We start from the raw sequence: 23,296 nt of genomic DNA, 5'->3' as shown, positions 1-23,296 counted from the left end.
AAACAAAGAGTGAGCCTCCATAGCACAGTAAAAAAACAACAACAATACAACCTGTATGGCAAACGGTTGATGGCAGCTGTCGTCACCAAGGAGCGGTACGCCCAGGTAATAGATTTAAGAGACAAATGCTTTTTTCACATAGGGTTAGGTTGACTTGGACAGTTTGTTAAACTCATAAACTCATGAACTGTATTTTGTACTTATTCATGTTATCTTTAAAATTTGTTAAATGATCCAAAACATTAAGGTGTGCCAGTAAGCCAACACAAAGAAAACTGGCAGGAGCCAATTGCCTGTTCCCAACACTGGCAGTTTGGATGCTTCATTTTATCTTGTTAGTGCAGTTCATAAACTCCAACAGAAGGGGGCAGTATTGTAACAGACTTCAAGAAATTCAATGGCACAGAGATTATAAGTCACTACAAAAGCTGCATGGTTTTTATATTCCCACTGTAAATAATGTAACAAAATGTTATCATATTTATTCATATTGTCTGCGTAGTTTATGACTAAAGAAATCCTCCTGTAAAGATAAGAATAAACTACTCATCTACAAACAGTACTACTGTTTCCAATATTATTAAGCAGAGCATGAGAAACGGTAACAATCCAATAACACACACTCACCCTGAATTTACTTCATTTAGCCTTCACATTTGCAAGGATTCCTCCAGTGGCACATCAAGCCTTTGAGTCACAACTCAGAGTGGGAACGTGATGGAGGCCTTTAATTATACCACTAATTACACAGGCAGCTAAAAACTGAGCCAAACTCATATCTATTCCTTTATCTTACGGTGCAGTGCACAAGTAGAAATCAGAGCTTTTTTCTGATTAGGTGTCAACTGCTGCTTAAAAACAGAAATAAAACAGTTTTTGGTGTTTTCCAGATTGGATTGACAGTGGGGATGCATGACTCAACTAAGTTTGATGTTGATATGTGAATTTTTTTTATAATTTCATAGCAAAAAGAATTTGAAAATTCTTGTCCACTGTAGCCTCAGAAAATCTAAAGAAGTAATTTATTAAGGCACATGTGACATATTTCCAACATAGCGGTTTATTACATAGCACAAATGGAAAATACTATGTAAAAAAACAAACAACAACAACAAAAAAAACACAATTTACCTTAAAAAATCAACTATTAAATTTATATGATGACATGATTTCAATACTTCACAAGCAGAGGACAAGAACAAAGACTGGTTTTTATTTGCTCCTGTAATACTTGTCACTACCAACATAAATCTTAGCTCGTTCAGCCACCTTAGACCCAGCATCCAGTCTGTTAATCCACCCTCTACCTATAACTACTGTTCCTCCTGCCTTGTAAAGTCTTTCTGCTGCCGCTCTGTCACAAATCACTCCAACCTGCGTGCGCTCTCTTTTTTTGCTTCACTTTCAGAGACGCCTCTTCATTATATCTCAAGTACCATCTCCATCTCTATTTTGAATATTCATGTCTTTCTTGTAACAACATTCATTGAAGAACTCGTACTGTGTACTTTCTCCTACTGAGGTTCATTCCTCTAATCATGAATGAACCTTTTTGCTTTAGTATGACTCTTCCACCATCATCTTGTATCATTTTGCAACAATTTAGTTTAGGTTTTCCTCAATAATACAGTTTGGTCAGAAAGAAATATTCAAAATAGACATATTTTCTGCAGTTGTGGTTCAGTCATTCACAAGAAAATAAGACTGATCTCTCCCTGACTGTAAAACATTGTCAGGGTTCCTAATGTCTGGTGGGACAATATTAATACAGATAATGGACCATTGTTATGAACACAGGACATCTAGTCATGACATTATCCTAATGAGGTTTTCTAAAAAGAATTGATCTTTTCCCCCACTAATTTTATAGTCATTCCACTTACATTCAAATTCAATTCAAATTCAAAAAAATACCTCATTGATTCCAAAAAGAAGTTAATTAAATTAGTGTCCGCAGTTACATAAATAAGATTAGAATCTTTTCTGAAGCAACTTTGAAACAACATGATAGAAATGGCTAAAAACACCACTGTGGACCAAATAACAGTTCGATTTCGAAGTAGGTGCCATCACAATGGATACACAATGTGAAGTCAAACATTATTACATTCATTTGAGACAGTTGAGCTGTATCACTACGCTTTTTTTTTATGACGTGAATAACTTTTTAACCTTCCTAATAACTAGGAAGGTTGAAGCTGTTCCTTGGAACAAAACTGATTTGCATGTGGCTGCTTGGTGTATTTTATCTTTCTCTCCAGCAACCTCAGGGTGTTGCCGCTCTGCTCCAAAATATCCTTTAGAGGATATATCATGGTCTGTCTCAAACAGTTTCTGTCTGCATGACAGCTCTCAGACTGCCTCTGTTCACAAAGCATTGCAGCTTTAGAGCAATGCGATATTTTCAGATCCTCTACCTGCAGTTCTGGAGGCCCTCCTTCATCTCTGATGAGAAGCAGGTAGCTCTGTCCGTCCACCACAATTTCTTTCTTGAAGCGTCCACCTGGAGGAAGAAGTATTACTGAGATTATGCTTGAAATGAATAATAACCAAGCACTGACAAAAAGAAAACAGTGGAGCTGATGTATTGCACACGATAACTACAGATGTACTATAAAATAAACATTTTTTTATAGTGCTATTAGAAATGAACATTTATTGAAAAATCTAAAGGAAAAGAAAGACAAATAATCACAAATTCGATATTAAAACACAGTTTGATATGATTCATGAAGGTATGCTGCCCTTTCTTGCTTAAAACCCTCAGCATACTGTGTTGTCTGGATCATACGCCGACAGGAAACCGGGTCCCTCTGGAGCCAATTATGTGGGGGAGAAATTGCCATTAAGCATGTCTAATGCATAGCTGCTGCAGAAGCCGGCTCTTTGCCACTATTACTGCACCGCTACAAGTCAGAGAAAGGCCAAACTTTCACTTCAAAAGCCTCATCAGACTGCTTATTCTGTCTGCACAGCTTCACTGGATGAGCCAGAATTTAATCAAGAAACTTTCTGCTCTGCAATGAAACCTCAGAAATAAAATATTTTGAGATAAAAACCATAGTGAAACATGCATTACACTGAACTGGTGCTCATGTCAGAAAATGTCCCCAGTATTGTAGAGTAGATATAACATTTGAGTAGGCCTCCTCCTTCTTCACCCCACCACCCCCCAATTCTTTTTCTGATATGAATATGTTTTTCCTTGCCACTAGCAAACCCGACTGAAGATAAAGAAGAGACCAATGGGAGATGCACGAAGAAAATTAGATTTTGCATATCATTTGACTGGTTCAAGATCCTGCGGAGATTAAAAACATTCAAATGAGAAAGTTGGCCGACTAGAGATGTCCCAAGGTGTGAAAATGGTGCCTTATGAATACCAAAAATGCACACACAAAAAAACCGCTGAGAGCAATTTGACAGGATTGAATAATGCAAAGCTTTTGAAAAAGCTCTTATAATAGTCATGACAAAACTCCATAAAAACATGATGCAGAAGACAGCAGAAACACACGCATTTTATCTTTAAAACAATCTATGGACAGGGTTGGGGGCAGGGGGACGATCGTTCCATTCAACCAACTTATTAAGAACTAAAAGGTCACAGTGGGAAAGGGCCATAAAATAGCCAGAGGCTATAATTTTACAAAAGGTGGACAATATTTCCTGTTTCAGCAAGCAATAGATATCCACTTGAGTCTCACTTCCATCCTGTTAAGTCCACTTTAGCCTGCCGGGCAAACAGAGGATTCTCCCAGCCACTTGCAACGACTCTCAAGACGTGCTCGGATGCTGGTTGTGTAATAAAGGCAGAGAGAGATTGATGGCATCGCAGCAAGCTTTTCCCCTTCTTGTTCTTTATTTATTTTCCTGAAGTCGCACTGCTTCGAAGCTGCTCTCACAAAGGAACTCAAAGACGATTGATATGCATGTTTGAGTCCCGTTTGAAGAGATGAGGCGGATCTCATTACAAAGTGGGACGCGGAGAGCCAAAGACTTGGTGCAGCGCAGAGTTTTTATGGACTTTGGCAGCATTTATCTGCATACGCCAGATAAGATTATGGGAATCTCGGAAACGAGTTATGTGATGAAAACATACGGCTCCGGTGAAAAGAGGGAGGGAATTTGGATGTGAACCGTCTCGTTGCATAATCATCCGGAATTATTCCCTATTTAGAGACGAACGAATAAATGGCATCCAAGGGAAAAAAAAAGCTTCAGTACCCCTAATTCTTTCTGTGGTCACGAAAAGCAAATCCGAGTGCACAAATTTGCATCTGACTACAGCAATCATATTAATACAGGTAACTACTGAGAGAAAGAGCCCTGTTAGTGAGCGTGGTTAACACGCAGCAAGCATACTCTGCTTTACACAGAGGCTCAGACCTTGACACTCAGCCACAATCCGACGGAGCGCCATCCGGTGTTGCTATGGCAACACACCCCGGTACCTTTTTTCAGATATCATAGCAAAAGCCCTGGAACAAAACAGCGAAGAAACGGCTACAGCGAAGCCTCTTCCTCTTCGTCTGTGATGCTTTTTCAACAAGAATACTATGAGCTGGAAAAAAGCCGGCACAAAGAGCACATGTGAGGCAACTGCTGCTAATGAAACAGATATGTTGCATCAATAAGATTTAAAAATAAATAAATAAAAAATAAGAACCAGGACACCAAGACAGGAACTGACATTTTTCCCTGATTACAACAACCCTCACCAGCATTTCCGCCATTGATTTCTCAAGGACTAATTATGTTATGCATGTTTTCCTCCCTTCTTTTATTTCTTTTATCCTTTGGTGCAGAGAAATGCCAAAAACTAATTACCTGCTTCAAGTTTCGTCCACACTATAATTACACTAAGATAAAACACTGCAAAAAAAAAAAAAAAAAAAAACTCTCTTAAAGATCATAAGTTAACGCTGGGTGTGCCAGCATCTCCATGGATTTTTAAAGGATGGACCTTGCAGGGCGGCAGTGGGTATTCTGGTTGTTATTTGTCCTTGTAGACATATATTAGATATTCTGGTTTACAGTTTATTATCACAATGAAAATGATCATTAACAGGCTAAATGAGACAATAAAAAATTCATTTGACCGTCCCTATTTTAACAAGAAATGGAAATGAGCTTTGCCTTTATCTCTCCAGTTGGAAAAAAAAACAACTACATTTTCTAATTTAACCTCAACAACTGTTGCATCCAAAACCAAACATTCTTGTAGAAAGTAAACAGTGAACAGAAGAACCCAACTCGATGTAAGTTACATAATTTACTCCCAGTGTGGTTATCCTTTCATATAGAATGATACCGAGTATCAGTATTGTTTGTTTTATTCCGCTGGGGGGTAGGGGAAAGGGACACAAAATGTTCCTGCGAACACCCATTTCAGTGGAGTTTAATCTCAGAATGCTACGGGATTAATAACAAGAGCTCTGTGTACTAATAAAGTGCCAAGTATATCACATTACAGCTATAAAAGAACACACAGTAGTGCTTTTAAGTTTATAATTGTTTTATAAATATAATCCAAAGCACGACAGTATTTTGCTAGTTATCCAAGACTCTTACCTTCAGGAGACTCCTCCTGCACATATGTGCCTGTCAAGTATCGGTGCACCAGGGCAGACTTCCCACTGGACAGATTCCCAACAATGCCCTGAAAGGACAAAAGCAAAAGCACCATGATTGTTATCAACATGGCACATTGCAAGAAGAGAAAATAACACTAGCCAACAGAAGATAAATTCAGCAAATCTTAATTTTACTGCTAAAGTTGTTAACATTTCTCTAAAATGCATAGGTTTTAGCTGAACTGACTAGCAAGATTCTTTTTTTTTTTTTTTCAGATTTTCACTAAAAGCTGTGGCATTTAAAATCTCCAACATGATTTTTGTTGACAGCGGCTTCACCACGACATTGCATCTGATGAATAAACATTGTGACATTCTGGATTTAACTAATACAATTTTAGGGTGGCGCATGTTGGAGAGGCACATTTTCTCTTTACACTCAGTGTAAAGACAAATAGTATTAAAAAGAAAAAAAAAGCTGAAAAAGTTGTACATTTAATTTGATATTTTTTTTACAATAAAATAAATGTTAGTGGAAAAAAAAACTAATACAAAATATCTTAGCTGTGTACTGTGAGAAAAATGCCTTTGTATAAAATGTGTTGCAGTTCTTATGCCATTGTAACAATGAAACATATTGCAGCAACTAATTTGTATGCAATATAAGCCGAGTGTTTAATCTTCTCCCTAATGGCGAAATACCAACGTGATTTGTCACCTCTAGCTGCACAATATATTGAATCACATCATCTCATTTCCACTGCAATATCAAAGTACAAAATTCTGCAATCACAAAATGGCTGGGATTAAATATTTAGCAGTCTCTAGTATGTCAGGTCCTATGCATTAAATGCCTTGCTTGCAAATTATTTATTTGGCCACTTTGATACATTTTCACACATGTTCAAATGTTGTAGAACTTGGTCAATCAAGATCATGACATTCAGGGTATTTGTTGGAGATAATACAGTTATAGGGGGGAAAAAAAGAGGAAAACATATAAATCATTATTTCTGCAAAATTTAACAATCACATCTGCACAATTTTAAGCTTGGTTGGCACTGACCAATAAATCAGGAGCATTGAGCTTGTGTTAATTCCAATGCTTATTCCACATGTTATTGGTGATAAAGTGCAGATTACATTTTTTTTGGTCTGTAATTAAGCTAATCAAAAACAAAGGTAATGCCACAATATAAAACATGGCACTTGCAACACCTAGAGTGGTGGTTGGTCGTCTTGTCCCTCAATAGGAAACACATTTTGTGGAAAATCTCCCAGAGATTTTCAAAACGTTGTCTACATCTCTAGATTTCACATGTTCTATGAGAGGCAGAAGATAAAAGCTCAAAAGGATAAAACTGCAACTTTGTTCTGCAACTTTGTTATAGCATGTTCTGCCACAATATTGGCACTGACCAATGATCTTTGGTCAGTGCCAACCAAAGCACTGGTTCTTGAGTTTTCTTGAGTAGAAAACTCAAGAAATCCGATATTCAGTTCGCATCATAGTAAGCGCCATCACGTCCAACTGACAACATTTTTTGGGGTAGACAGTAACACTGAGAGAAGAAGCCTCAGAGTTAGCTGTTTTCTCTCAATGAGATGTTTAAATGCACCCAAGGACATGCAGAGAGATTTCTCAAGATATTCAAATAAGCAGAAAATAAAGTGCAAATTTTCTGCAAAATATAAACCACATCTGAAATGAGCTTGAGAGAGAGCTAAACTTACAGCAGACAACATAAAGGCTTGACAAAGCACAGCAAAGTGGTCAGTTATTCTCTGAATTTGATATTTGATCAATCTCAATGATTAGAATCTATCCTACTGTAGGAAACAAACACGGGGAGTCATTTTTTATTATTGATAAATGCTCTAACCATGCTCATTAATAATGTATGGCGCAGAAAAACACTGACCAGTGCATCCATAAGCAACTAAATTCTAACCTCATTTGATTTTCATCCCATTACTGTTCCAACGCCAACATCTGCATGAAGCCGAATAAACCCACAAAAGCAGGTTAGAAAACCCACCTAAAAGTTTCATTTTGTTTGAAGAACGGCAGAGGAGGCAAAATACATTAACAGAAACAAAAGTAAAAGTAACACAGTTTGGTTCTTTATTAAGGCCAGGAGAGGTCCTGTAATATCCAGCAGCTCAGCTGCAATCACTCCTCTGCTTTCCCTGGCTGGTTTCTACACCAGACTTCAATGTAATGCCTCCAGGGTGAAACGTGGTTCAGGGTGGGCTGATGATGCCTGCATGTCTGGGAAGAACAAAGGATGTATCACACCTCGTCTCCTCCCTCTTCTCCTCTGCTCGCCATCTCCTTCTTCTTCATCAGATCATTAGTGGGAGTTAAAGTCAGGTATGGCTCTAATTATAAGCAAGTTTGATTAAAAAAAAAAAGAAAAAAAAAATCTGGATTCAATTCAAGATGTGGATCATTAAAATCTAAGTATTAAAGATATCTGGAGTTACTCTAAGTAGAATAAACAATAAATAAGCGATTGGTTTGAGGCTATGTACACTAAAAACCATGAGTCAACAACAACAACAAAAAAAGACTGAATGTGCCAGAGATCCAACAGTCCTGCTGTTTTAACTGCTCAGCTTTGTGACCTGCTGGTATATGGGCCTTTATTAAAACAAAACGCCACATCAGCGGTACTCCATAACCAGCTTTTACTCTTTAGAAGTGTTTCGTACCTATCTGGGAACAATTTCAAGTGCAGAGTGGATCAAAAGCTGGAAAGTTGGGTTTTACTACAGCAGCAGATGTACCTTTTTTTTCCTACTTATTAATGGTCTGTTCAGTTATTTCTCCAGGAAATGTGTGGGTTTTATTTTTTTTGCGAAATTAGAAATGTCCTGAAAAATTGGCTGGTGACTAAAATCTGTTCAACCTTGACTTAACTTAAAAAAAACTTTACCAATCAGTGAACGAAACATAATTCAACACTACTGTGTTGTTGTAATAAAAACACTGTTGTTGACACCTATTACTGACAGAAGAAATGGATTAATATCAGTATCTGAGTTTATAAAAGGCATTAGTGAAAGAACAAAGACGCAAGCCATTTAAAAGGAAGTTTTATTGTGACATGTTGAGACACGTCTGTGGCAATTTAGGCAGTCAGAAAATGAACAGATCACAGGAAGGCAGAACATGCTATAACAAAGTTGCAGTTTTATCCTTTTGAGCTTTTATCTTCTGCCTCTCATAGAACATGTGAAATCTAGAGATGTAGACAACGTTTTGAAAATCTCTGGGAGATTTTCCACAAAATGTGTTTCCTATTGAGGGACAAGACGACCAACCACCACTCTAGGTGTTACAAGTGCCATGTTTTATATTGTGGCATTACCTTTGTTTTTGATTAGCTTAATTACAGACAAAAAAAAATGTAATCTGCACTTTATCACCAATAACATGTGGAATAAGCATTGGAATTAACACAAGCTCAATGCTCCTGATTTATTTTCGCCGCTTGTTAGCAGTAAATTTTTGTCTAAATGTTGTATTTTTATACAGTTTTCCAGCACTGAGGATAGATAAGTCAAATAGGACAGTGATGCATTAAAAAATGATTGTTGTTTCAGCACAAATAATATGAAGGAATATATTAAAAGATGTCAATATTAGGATATATATTTGCATAAATAGTGAAAAACAATGTGGTTGACGTAGTGAACTGTCTTGCTGGAATTTGATCCTCAACAAAGTCACTGAATAAAGCAGAGCGAAAATCAAACATTTATTTCATAAGATGAGATAGGGATGTAATGACATAGCTTAGCTCCCAGGTTATGGAAAATAAAACAGTTTTTACTGATGTCTTTACTGTTTTAGCAGTTTCCTGACACCTATGTAATGTGTATTGCTCCATATCGACCCTGTACATATAAAATTCCCGCCTCCTTTGTTTGTCTAATGCAATCCTGATTTTTGAAAGCTTAACTACATGTTTAATAAAATTAATTATTGCGTGGGACAGGAGGGCTCGATAAAGCTTCCTCTGAATGCTGTTCCTATGTTTTCTTATATTACGCCTCTCAAAGAAAAACTGGAATTGGCTAAAATGTACATGTGCAGGTCAAAGCTTCATCAACACGGATGTTCGGAGATCAGGAAATTCCGTTTACTGCAACTGTGGGATCTGATCATAAACGTTTTCTTTAACTGTTCAGAAATGATTGGCAAACCTCTTTCCAACATGGCCTTGTTGCTGACCACTGCTTTTTTGGAACACTTCATTTTAACTTTCACAAGCAGTTTAACAAAGTTCCAATTAACACCTCAGATTCATCGAGAGAAGCAGTTACATTTAAAGCATTTGAGGTCACCGCAGCAAGTTTGCCTTTCAAGTCACTGCTGTGAATTGGTATTCAGTTGGAAGTCGTTGTTGTGTTCAAAGAGACACAGCAGCAATTTAACCACAAATAGATCTACTGGTACAATACAGGAGTGGAGCTTTAGAGGGCATTAGACCATAAGAGGATGTTAGCTGTGCATTTGGCAGTTGCTGTGCCTGTGTGCTCCACTGGCGGGTGGGATCAGACCCAGGATGTGTCACCAGTCTAGCCCAAAACTGTCACTCATCTCACTTCCTGCAGCAAGCCACCTTACATCTCCATGCCAACACATCTCATTAAAAGAAAAAAGTCGCCAACTATGTGCCAGCAGAAAAGTCCGGCCAATTTTCTCACATGTGCCTTCTTGTGTGAATTGCAAAACCTGTGCTACATGGACATGGCACGCTTTTTCGATGACATTTTCAATCTGTCAGTATGATGAAACCACTGAAGACGAATCAACAGCTGGACTGCAAAAAGCAAAAAAGAACATGTTACTCACCACTTTCAGCTCTGGAACTGATCGACTCAATGTCCATTCCTGACTGTTGACGAATGAGTCTGCAAACAAGACAACAAATGAATTATTAACGCACAATAACTGTGGTTTACACCCAAATGGTTGAGTGTGCATCAAGTTTTATGATTGACACGTCAGCCGCCCTGTTGATAAAACAAAGCTTATCAGCTCAGGGCATTTTGTCCAACACAGTGATGGATTATGTACATTTTTTTCTAACTGTTCCATCAGTTAATGCCATTTTCCCTTGCAAAGAAATCAAACAATTTATTCTAAATTAAAGGCAGTGGCTAATCAGCAGAGTCATGATAAATCCAGCTTACTGTTGTAAAACTGTTCGAAATAGTGTCACAGAATTAACTTTTTTTTTTATTTATCTTTCAATTCTTTTTGACAAAATCTGTGATAAACTACAGAAGCATGTACTAACTGATGAAAATGGGCCTCCCATTAGGTGCATATCACTGCAGCACCATAATAATGATTTTGGTAGCTAGATCCAAAGGCTTTATTTTTGGAAAAATCAACACAATCCCTTTTGATGTCTTTTATATTGCAACATTAGTATTGTGAAATCCATTTTTTAAATAATCTTCTCGATATAAAAACCAGACTGTTAAAGGTCCCTTTTTTTAACACTGGTTTGAGATTTGTAATAATCTATAGCAATTAAATATAGTCTGTGGTGCTGAGGTGTGTCTCTAAGGTCAGGCCTTTCGAATGCCAATTTTCAGTGACCGCGCTCCTGCTATTTCCAGGTAGCTTCATGGTCCTGCACATGTGAATAAAATGGCATCTTTAGCATGTGCTGCTCTAACCATTTGAGTCAGTTGTGTGGAAGAAGGACCCTGGTCCTCGAGAACTTGAGTTTGAGACCGCTCTGTTTGCTTCATTATAAAATTCCAATCTACCACTTGTTGATCACAGTTGGAGGCCCCCCTGCTGACTGGGATTTTTATCAATTACATGGAATGTAAATAATGAATTGACATCCTGATATATCTTGCTTCATTATATGTTTTAAATTTTTATCTTGTTAGAAATAACTTTGCCCTGATCTGAGATTGTTTTGCTGTTGAAATGAAAAAAATAAAATAAAAAAATTCTAAAACTGATTATCAATGTCTGCTTTTCATTGGGTTATTATAAAAGCTTCAAAAACATACAGAGCATCAATAGCAATTCAAGATACTGAAACACTAATATAGTTATTACTGTTTTTGACACAGTACATAGAAGCCAACCAAGTTTTGAGGCCACAACTTAGAAAATTAAGGAACTTTCTGACTAAATCTTTAGGTCTTAATCTTAGATCAAAAGGTCATTGCAGTTGAGACAAAATAAAACTAAATAGTTTCAGAGTGATGAGGCTTCATGATAAGAAGAACAGGAACTCGTGGCATGCTCATACCACACTTCATATTCAGGAAGATTCATGTATTCAAACAAAAGGGTAACCCGACAACAGAAAACATGGTTTGCGCAATACACAAACTAAGGCTAAATACCCTTTTTTGATAAGGATTAAATGTGCTAATTATCAGGCTTGACCGAACCTGTTCGGTATAACAGTGACATTTGGAAACTAGATGATAGATTTTTGAAAACGGACAGACGGGAGGATTACCATAAAGAACAATGGAAACTAACAGCACTAAAAACACGAATGACAACTCCACAAGCTGAGCCTGTTTCCCACAGAGAGGAACTATGTGTCATAATAACAGATAGAACAAAGGCCCTCCTAGTTTGGATCATGGTGTTCTCACAATCTGGACCAACCCAGGGAAGCTGCAGTCTCCAATGCAGGAACCCAGACACTACGTCTCCAAGGCAACCGAATTTGACCACCTCCTGTCTTTTACACATGTCTCAACCATAACAATTAAAGTACTCATCCACCATCATTACTGTAATACTTTGTTGCAGCAACAGTGATTTCCTTTTGTGCCTCAGGTGAAAATGACTTTTAGACTAAGGACTGATGAAATAAACTATATGCTAGGCCCTGCTGTTACAAGGAACCTCTTAATTTTCTTTGCACAATGCATGACATATGTGTGAATGATTCATGAGCCAAACAGACCGGAGCCAACAATTGTTTAACCAACTACAATTATCCCCTGCTAAAATGTTTACTGATTCCTGACCTCCGTTTAGCCTCACACTGCTTTTAGATGTCTCACTTGTTATGGGAGAGGGCTTTTCACTAACCATTGTGCAAGGCAGGCTAGTCTTTAAACAGCACACCTCCCGCTAAGCCCTCACAGTGTGGGTTTGACATGTCGTAACATGAACGAAGTCTGCTGAGGAGCAGGTAGCTCGAAGTATGTTACAGCAGACTGATCAGATAAAGCTGTTCCCTTGTTTTTTTACATTTTATGTTGTTTCCTATTTCCTTTGAGTTAAACAAGCAGCGACTGGACACATTGTAGTCTGCTCAGTTTTTATGATGCAGCATTTGAACATTTTCCCATTTCGTCAACCAATAACTACAATGTGTTTTTACTGACCAATACAAGAGTTTGTAAAATTGTGAAGTGGTTTTCAAAACATTTTCCCAAATAGAACTGTGAAAAGAGCGACATGCATATCTATTCAGTTACATTTATCATAATAATAACTAAAGAAAGACCACTGCAAGCAATTGCTTTTAGAGGTCACTTAATTAATAAAAATATAATCAATATTATTCTATACATGTGTATGTCATTATACTTTCAGCTCGTCTATATGTGTTATAGAATATTAATGAACAACCAGTATGAATACCAAGAAACAAACCACAGAGGTCAGGGAGAAAGTTGTGTTTAAAGCAAAGTTATGTTTTAAAATGTTCCACGGAGCACTGTTCGATCCATAATCCAGGCTGGGCAAGAACTGAATTAAAAATAAGTTGACAGGAGTATTAGTAATGACTCTACAAATCATTCCTGTATAGAGAAGTTTCAAAACGATTCATTTTTTGTTGGGGAAAAAAAACAAAAAAAAAACATTACAAGTCATGTTTGCAGTTGATCACAAGCCAGTTTGAGGACACAGCAAACTTGTAGAAGATTAGACAAAAAAATTACTTTTTGGATTACATGCAAAAGGCTTAGTGGCAAAAAAAACTATCACTGCACATCTCTGTTATATGTCTATAGGTATTATAAAAGAGGATTTTTTTTTTCAGTAGGGACAGGGAAAATGTAAAAAGCTAACGTAAACAGAGATAGCTGCATATTATTATAGATAGGGATAGAGGCTCACATTCTAACAGAATAATGACTAAATATATAGTTGGGTTTTCATGTAATGTGATCAACATGCAAATTGAAAATTGATGTTTACACATGTTCTCCAATTATTTTTATTGTGTTTGAACTCTAAAAAATAGTTCAAACACTATTTTGAACTATAGTTCAAACACTACTTTGAACTATAGTTCACTATTTTGAACTATTGTGTTCAAAATATAGTTCAAAGGGGCCAATACTTTTTGGCCCCTTTACAGCTAGGGGCCAAAAAATATTAGACCCTAGCTATAAAGCAGAGATGTACCTAAAATCTCCTGCAGCTATATTTGGAGTTAATGTCCGTCACATATATATCTGTTTAAACAACACATTTTGCTCTAGTCTACATAGAAATCCAACAAAAACACTGAAAAACAACGTACCTTTACCAAGTGAAAAACTATAGCTTAGACGACCAAGTATTTTTTTTCCTCTACCTTAGAAATCTCAAGAATTCACCAGATACTCTTCCTCAGCAGACAGCTCTATCATTGAGGAGAGATACAGTACAATTACTACGGTCCCCCACTAAAAAAAAGAGCTCTAATTGAATCCTTGTGCTCTTTGTTACATCATCCTTTAAATATGATCATCCCCACATTGCTGTGTCCCAGAATGCCAAGGGAAACAGAGAGCCCCATAATTTCTGATGCCAACAGAGGACACACGGTTTCTTTGTCTTTCTCTCGGGAAAACTATGTTGCCGATTAACATGAGATATCCTCTGAGTCTTAGGACTCTGAACCACAGCTGCCCTAATTTTTTTTTTTCACTTTCACAAGGGTAGATAATTTAGCAGCAAATTTGTGCAAATGCTTGTTATGAGTGTGCATGTGCACGTGTGCGTGTGTGTGTGTGTGTGTGTGTGTGTGTGTGTGTGTATATATTTATACTGTGGGACATAAGTGGGTTTTGGAATGAGAGAGAACAGCTCTGAGGTCTACACTTACACACTGACTTTCCAATCAGGCCATTCCGCCATCAGAAATTACAGGCTGAGAATTCATCATGCAAACTACTTCAATCGCTTGCCAACCCCACGACCAAGTTTCTCCGTCTGGCTTCTTTTATCATGGTGTCCTGTCCAAAATTGGCCTGCAGCATCTTTCTTCTCCGTGCTGTTTTTCAAAAATACACATCCACTAACAAAATAACCGAGGAATGCTCTCGTCTCCTGGGATGTATTCCCAAAACTCAACCTGTAATTTCTCTCAAAGGGGACAGATAAGTAGCAAACAATTATGCCCGGCCAGTCTTGAGGAGTCTGGAGAACCAACTTTACTTAAAGCTCATCAAGCACTTTGCAGGCACGGATCAGTCAGTTCTCTGAAAATACACAGACTATTCATAACATTAACATAACATTAGCAAAAGTTGCTTTTTTAGCCAGAATTTTTGAACAGCTGTCTCAGGTTTTTATTGTTAGTAAGAAAATCCATCAGATGCTACAAGCAGCAATCAGTGCAAGAAAGCCTACTCCTATTAATCAAAAAATGAATATAAAATTTTCAAAACCTTACACATGTACAGTGCCTCACAAAAGTCTTCATACTCAGATTTTTTTTAATTTTTTTATTTTTATCGTGTAACCACCAAACTGCAATGTATTTCATTTTGATTTTATGTGGCTGGAAAGAGTAGTCAACACCAGCAGACAAAAGAGTGTGTTATGTATATTTTAAATGCAGCATAAGTGAGTCAGTGGCTGAATTTCCTCCCCAACTCGCCAAACAAATCAAGAAGAAAGATTTTCAGAAGCTGTGATGTGTTTAAAAACAATATCCTCAGCTTTCAACATCTCACACAACTCTGTTCAATCTAACATCAATTCAGTTGAGTTCAGTTTATTTATATTACACCAATTCACAATAAAGGAAACGCAACATAACAGCAAACCATCCAAAACATGGACAGGCTGGAGTGAGAACCACGCAGCATGCCTCACAGCAAACGCATAGAAGAATGTGTTTGGGTCAGAGGAGGAATACACTTGACATTTTGTTTTGCATGGATATTGTCCATGCAAAACAATATCTGTTTCCTATTGAAAATACCATCCTCAGGGTAAGTTATGGTGATGTATTAAGCTGTGGGGATGTTTTTGTCTGTGAGGAAGATTTACTGAGAGAAAGTATTGCAAGAAACCCTGTTGAAAGCTGAAAAATACCTAAATTGAGGTACAGGCTTGCAACAACCCTTAAGCTGCAGCCAAATCAACAATAGAATGGTTTAGATAAACATATTAGATAAACACAGACCCAAATTTTACTTAAAATATGAATGACTACTTGAGATGGTGTTCATAAAAGGTCTGTAATCTGATTGAGTTTGAGTTGTAGTTTTAAAAAAAAAAAAAAAGAGAAAACAAAAACCATATATTGCTCTAAAGCGAAGCTGGTAGAGACATACCCCAGAAACACTGTAGCCCTAAATACAGTAAAAGACAGTTCTACAAAATAATGACTCAGGCTGGCAGAATACTTTTTTTTTTTCCCAAGGAATTTTGAATTGTTTAAATATCAAAACTGCATTGTTTTGCTCCTACTTTACAATGATCCACTACTTTGTTAGTCTATAAAAGCAAGGTTTATGTTTATAACATGACAAAATGTGAAAACAATGAAGAAGACTTTTGAATGAAAACGGAAGCCTTTGTGTTAAAAAGAGCTCAAACTTTTTTCCTGAAACAGTTTCAGAACAGAAGGATCCAGGTATCCTAGCAAACAAAAGTTACAAAGAACAAAATGTACTTTAGCTGAGATTTGCAGGGACAGACGCTGAAAGACAAGTTACAGCCACTTGGCAGATTTTTTCGCTTTGCATATTTTACATGTGATATTTCACTGCCCCTAAAGCAGTGCAGCATTTTCACTGTTAAGAGTTTATGTTCAGAACATAACTACCCACTGTGGAATTATTTCTTCCTTTTTAATTTGCAGACTTGGGAGCAGGCAGACGGAATCAAAAAGCAAGATGAAGTTAAAACAGGAATCACTGTTGGCAGAAATTTACAGGGAGTGATATCAAATGAGACAGCAGAGGGAATTCCATCCTCAGGAATAGCTTTTATGTCAGATTCAAGAAAAGCATACATGGATCTACACAAAGTCAAGGGGAATTTTCTTCAAAGTGTTCAAAAGTCAGCATGCGTTTGAACAAATCCCTATCACAACTCCTGGTAGGGTGTTGCTTTATATATTCTGATCTTAATAGATATGTGCACTGCAGACTGTGTCAGCCACTCAAAGACCCCTGTGGAGCCTCTTGTCTCAATGCATGGTCCACTGATCACTGATCGGTACGCAGGTATGACAGAGTTGCTTTGTTCATCCACAAATGGGGGGGGGGAGTATTGTAGTGAGCGCCACACTCACCTACAGTCCCTTCCCCCCAAACCTCACTATGTGTATGTGTTCGGGTTTTAGTCGAACTGGGCTTCAGCTTTCTGGATTTAATTTAAGAACAAGCACTTAGGCAGGTAGCGACAGGTACCGAGTCCTGCCCAGGGCATTGAACACTCAGCTTTGCTCAGGTTGATCGGCGCACCTACATTCCTGATGCCTGACTGAGGCTGTGGTGGAATAAATGGTCAAACACTGACTGTCAATCCACCACAAATGTGTAGGTATCCATGGTAACATTTCATGGGAGAAAACAAACAAAGGAGTTCAACAGGGCACTTTAAGTACTTTGTATAACCTAAATATATTGCTAGAGTTTTTGACATAATGAGTGGGTTAACATCGGAAATATGATACCTCACGTCAAGGAAGTTCATTAGTCATCACAGTCTAATTTTGTCTCCAGAGAAAGGTTGGAAGTACGAGTTCATGTACAGAAAGCAACAAATCTTAAACTGGAGCCATTAATAAAGAAAGTTACAAACATTTGCCTTTTTTCTGGCTGCTCTTTCAAACCACTGGACAAACACACTCCACTGTCAGAGTTAACCTTTAAACACTGTGCTTAAGTCGTTTTCTCCACTCCCCATCATTATTGCATGTAAGCCCTCCTAATATAGCTCTGCAAGACTGCCAAATGCATCCTCATTACTGCTACTGACTGCTTTAATGTGACTGCTTTAAGCTGCATTTCCGACAGAGTGTTATCTAGAGATAGTGTGGTACACCACCCAGCTGCCTCATTCTTAAACAAGCTAGGTTGTATTCTGGTGTGATTTTATTTTATTTTCCTACCCATTTACTCAAGATTAATAAACATATTGCTTATAGAAATAAGCAATTTGTAATAGCTATGAAACGGTGTACAAAGAGGAGGGCTACCCATGAAAAACAATGGAAAGATGAAGCACCCAAAATAGAATTTTAAGAGGACTCTCTGGCAGACATTTTTGAACTGCATCCAAACTTACAATTCCCCACATGTTTCTCATTTGCTTGTCCACATTGGGGGAAAATGGAGAGGGGAAGTACCCTCCTGCAGTTCTGAAAGCTGTAACTTTCTTTGGACTGAATGATGGTCTATGAATGGTGAGTAGAGCAATAAAAGAATATCCACACTCTTGCAGTACTTACCTTGACCTTTGTAGTCTGTGCCTGCCAGAGTCTCTATGGTGATTGGCAGTGCTTTAGTATTCCCAGGTTGGGGATACTGGCCATTGTCTTTGTTATGGGGCTGCTGGGATTCACATTTTGGCTGCTCTTTCCTCCTGAAATGTCTGGCTATGAGCTGCCACAAGCTTTGTTCTTCCTGCACTGGTTTGGAAGATAATTTTGCAGGACACAGAGGTACCTCCATTACCTTGGTTTTCCCCCTGCTGTGGTACTGAATGTACTGCATGCCCCCATCGTCTGTGGGTTCACATGAAGCTGGGAGCGTTTTTCCTGTGAGATATGAGAATGGCCGTGGAGGCATCGTTGTCTCCTCTCCAGAACTATTAATTTGAGAGTACTCCCTTGACTCCCCCTCAAGCCCCAGATTGACTTTCTCACGTGGCCGATTCCTCCTGATTCGCAAACTGAAGCTCCGTTTAAGAGAGGTCAGTGTAGTTTTGGAAGCATCAGATTTGTTGGATTTTATGAAAGATGCCGTATCCTTGTCAGTGTCTTTATTCCTATCTTGAGATGTTTTCCCAAACAGTTTCCAACGAAAGCCACCTTTAAAAAATCCTCCTCCATCATTGCTTGTGCGGTTACAGTTCGTTTGGCTGTCAATATAATCATCAGAGCCTTTCTTTCGTAGTTCCAATACCGTCATGCTAACAGGCCTGGGTTTTCCTGTCCTTTGTCGGGACCGGAGAGGCACATCTGCAGATCCCGATGACCTTTGAGCCAACACAGAGTTGAGACCATCTACTACCCACAGTTCAGACTTCCTGCTCCTGTGCTGCTCGGTATTTTGCAAAACTACCGAGTTTTGGGGCTGTTGTTCTGACAGAACCGGGCCCTGGCCTGCCAAAATGCAAAAACTTCTTGGCCTCCCAAGCAGCCTTTCTTGATCCAGGTGAGAATCTCTTTGCTGCTCAACTGGGTTGCCATACATACTCATCGTTCTCCTGCTGAGCAAGGCTTCATTCTGTTTCGGCCTCCGTAACACGGCCCGCGGTAAAGATCTGTGCTCTTCAATGGTGGCATGACCCCCGTGGACCAGCCTTTCAACACGTACGGTGACGGAGCATGACGGTGAACTCTGAATATGTTGCTTCTGGGTATCCGCCTGAGCTGTTAACTCTACCATGTCTCTATTGCATTTTGAGTTCTTAGAGGGTTTTTTCAAAAACCTGTCTGTCTTCATTTTTCTCTCCACCTCCTCCTCCACAATTACCTCCTCTTTGGAACTTCCATGTCTGCTCGTGCCACTCAGGGAGGGCCAGGTGCCGAGTTTCTGTCGTGCTCTGCCCGGCCTCGGGCTGTTCTCCATTGGCACAAGATTCATTAGCTCTCCCTTTAGGTGGGTATCCTCCACCATGTTGTTACTGACCCACCCCATGTTGGGCTCAGACGATGCTGCATCTCTCTGTGTTTTCTTCAGGGTAATTGAAAGATGGTAAAAAGTTATCCCCTCCTGCTGTTGACGTTCAGTGGCACTCCTCGGGGTCACATCCACGGTTCCACTGCTAAGGAATAGCATCACCCTTGAATCAAACAGATCCACGCATATTTCTTCATTCACACACTAAAATAGGCATGGAAGACTGGCCACTCTGCCTGGGAGCTGAAAGTCGCTTCATAAAGTCCTTCATTGAAGCCTAAATTCCTATGCCAGGCATAATCCTTCACCTCTGACATGGAAAAAAAAAACTTCAAACAAGTTAGTGCAATGCCTCACTGCCACCTGCATCCTCTGGCTCCTTTACTAAGCAGACTCCCAAAGGATTTTTCACTCTCCAGCGCCGGTACCTGTCCAGCATAAAGGATTGCCCAAAAAGAAAAACAAGTTCTTTAAGCAAGACATATTTGGAGCAGATAAAAAAGAAACTTGAATCATCCCCCCGTGTTCTTCATCCGTCTTTGTTTGGCAAGTTTACGAACCGCGAGCACTGCTTGCATTTGGTGCAGACAAACCCCTTAATCTCTGAGTTCTTGCCATGTAGAGCATGAGGGAGTGTGTCTGTGTTTGAACTTTCAGCTGCCTTCCAACCCCTGGGACACACGGAAAACAAGGAGTGGATCCCAGGAGCATTGAACACACCCTCCTTCTTTCTACAGAGCTGGCAGAAACCCTGGAGATAAAACTAAGCATGAGAGCAAGCGACGCATGATCTGGTGTAATCAGACAACACTCCACAACAAACTTGCATGGATAGACACTTTGTGTTCTTCTGGTCACTGGCAAAACACAACAAAGAGGGATTCATGTTCATGTTTAATGGAAAGATAGAGAATAATGCATAACATTCAGTGATATACTTTGCACATTTCTGCGTGTGTGTTTTACCAACTGTACATGATCTGTATAAATAAATACTAATATACAGTACACATACTGCTTAGGGTTTGCACACCAAATTGCGATAATTCTAACAGGGTTTACTTCTGCATCTTTGGAAACCTGTGTCGGTAATATGGACCAACCATAAACCACAGAGCAGGCTTCAGGTGTCTCTGACTGCAACCTACACTCAGTGGGAGAGGCTTAAGCTTAATTCCAAGATTGGATGACAGCTATTTATGGTGAAGAAATTATTCTTTTTAAAGCACTGACAGTAGCTGTGCAGGAAATGCTGCTGTCTGCATCATATAAATTATGATCTGTGCATTGCAACATGACAACATGATTTTAATTCACCATATTTAATTAAAAAGTTTGAAGACAGAGCTACCTAAATAGAGTGGCAATGGAATTATCCAACATTTTAATTCCTTACCTTAATTTCATAATAGTGTGTTGCTTCATTTATTATGCACAAAGCTGTGCGTTACAAAGATAATTGCAGGATGATAAAACCAGATTCATCATACAGGCAACTGCTGTAATTACTGCATGGACAGAGCTGGAATACTGCCCCTCTGTGGTCAATTACGGAACAGATTTAATAATACAGGGGGATAAGAAATCCATTTACATAAGAGTTACCAATTAGGTACAAGTTTACTAGGAAAACCCTACAATTCCACCAAAATACCCACACAATCCTCCATAATATAAAATTTTTTTCTATATCTAATTTAACATAACTACTTATCTGGTTCATTATTGTTGTACTGCCTTTTATAGTCTTTGCATAGCAGTAGTACAATATATAAACTTTTCAATCTATGTGATATGTATATAAGTCTACCCTGGCAATTGACTGGAATATAGGCGTTATGATAAAGGTAGTTTCCTATTTATTGATACTGCACATATTATTGAAAAACTGTGTTCATGTATTCCATTTTTACTTAGATAAAATTAGCAAATTTGAAGTAAAAAAAAAAAACACATCTTCCTACAGAAATCTGAGCTGAAAAGTGGGAGGTTTCTACTATTTTGCCTTTTATATTAACTTAGACAATTGTTGCCTTGTGGTTTAAAGTCCAAAACTGATTTTGCCCTCAGATGTCTGAGAAAACTTTAACTTGATACATTTTTAAAAGGTTTTACATTTCTTGGGAGAAACACAAGAAAGCAAAAGAATAAAAGTCAAACAAAAGGTAAAACATTAGAAAACCATAATAAAAATAGACAGCACATAATTTGATAGAAATAAGAGGCTTTATTCTCCCACATTTGGCAGACCAAAACCTACGAGTTTACCCAGAGAAATAGTTTCTGTCTAAAACAAAGGATCTTTTATCTACTGAAATTCTCCAGCCAGCAATTTGCCAAACTCCCTTTCGCTACAGTAAGGCAATAATGATACATTTTTGGTCCTGTGCTACAAGGTGGGCTAAACAGAAATGTTTTAACACCTGCAAATCAAATGTTAAGCATCTGCTTTGTGCATTGCTACTTTTCAGCTTAGACTGCTTTTTATTAAAACAAACGCAAGTTGTTATCAAGTCACTGAACATAATTGGCAAATCCTACAGGTTCAGTTTGATTTCACTGAAAAATCAAAATTGTAATTTCAGCATTAATGGAGAACAGAAGAAGCCACCAGCATTTGTGCTCGTTCAGTGTTGCTTACTACAGCACAGCTAGCATGTTTGTATTTACCTTAAAACCTATATATCATAATTGTTGTATTACTACAGGTAGCCCAAAGAGGCAGTGGTACTTTTAACACAGTAGGAAAACCATGGCTTTAATTAAAAGTATGTTTTAAAGCATATTTAAAATAAAATGTTCTTCAATGCTGCTTCATAAAGCTACCTGAAAGATCCTTTTAGGCAGCTACACCAGGCTCTCTTCAGTAAAGTCAGAATGAAAACAAAACCATTTCAGGAATTCTCCAGCAATTGTTTACAAACATGCCAAACCACAGAACATTCTTCTTGAGCAGGATATTTTCAGCATTAAGTTAGCTCCCGTTCTCGTCTGACAGCTCGCTTGTGTAGATTTTACCTGAGACTAGAAAGCAGAGGCAGTGACTAAATTGGGTGTCATCATGGAGCAAAATGTGCTTTCCACTCCACTAGACTGAGAGGTGTCAAGTTCGCCTCTGACTCCAAATGCAGAGCAGCATAGCCAATTTATGACCTTCAAAAGCTAATCATAATTTAGCCATTCTACTGATTCTTTCTAACTGGGATTTGACATTTTTGCCACTGACTGCTACTGTAGATATAATTTCCTGTAAATTAGTCATCTCCAGCATTTTTGTCCTTTGTTGATTTTGTCCAGTTTGCTAGACACCCAAAACCTTTTATACTGTGGTAGCAGTTTCCAGCAGAAGCTGGAGCAGTTACTGTAGCGTCCAACGAAGTGAGCCAAAGAGGTCATGTGCTGCGTGGCTCACTCTAAGTCGCTTCACTCTTGTAATTTGTAATACAGGTGTTAGCTAGCAGCAAGAATCACAGAAAGGATTACAGTTAATCCACAATTATGGAGATTTTGTTGCTGTGGTCCTGTTGTGTCCAGAGATATAGTCTGGATTGAGTATGTCCAGGGTTTTCCAACACGGCTCCACCTGTGCATTCTGCACTCTGTTTTCCTTTGCTCGAAAGCCTAAAGTG

The 23,296-nt window shown here is 38.4% G+C and overlaps 1 protein-coding gene across 8 annotated transcripts in view; it reads right to left on the bottom strand.

The window, feature by feature from the left end:
* Positions 1-23,296, bottom strand: part of agap3 (ArfGAP with GTPase domain, ankyrin repeat and PH domain 3) — a 145,930-nt gene that overhangs the window by 66,620 nt on the left and 56,014 nt on the right. For 3 of the 8 annotated variants that reach the window (XM_008434265.3, XM_081598790.1, XM_008434268.3), the window contains exons 2-4: positions 10,441-10,499; positions 5,575-5,662; positions 2,418-2,503 (exon numbers count right to left, since the gene is read on the bottom strand). In XM_008434265.3, the coding sequence (XP_008432487.1) occupies positions 2,418-2,503; positions 5,575-5,662; positions 10,441-10,499 (233 nt within the window). Of the gene's footprint in view, positions 1-2,417; positions 2,504-5,574; positions 5,663-10,440; positions 10,500-18,271; positions 20,312-23,296 lie in introns of those variants that run through there. The other 5 variants (XM_008434267.3, XM_017310017.2, XM_008434269.3 and 2 more) reach the window with 5 other exon arrangements.

Source organism: Poecilia reticulata, chromosome 17 (assembly GCF_904066995.2).
Source record: "Poecilia reticulata chromosome 17, P_reticulata-male-v2, whole genome shotgun sequence".
Lineage (NCBI taxonomy): Eukaryota > Metazoa > Chordata > Actinopteri > Cyprinodontiformes > Poeciliidae > Poecilia > Poecilia reticulata.
This window is presented reverse-complemented; position numbering and strand designations above follow the sequence as displayed.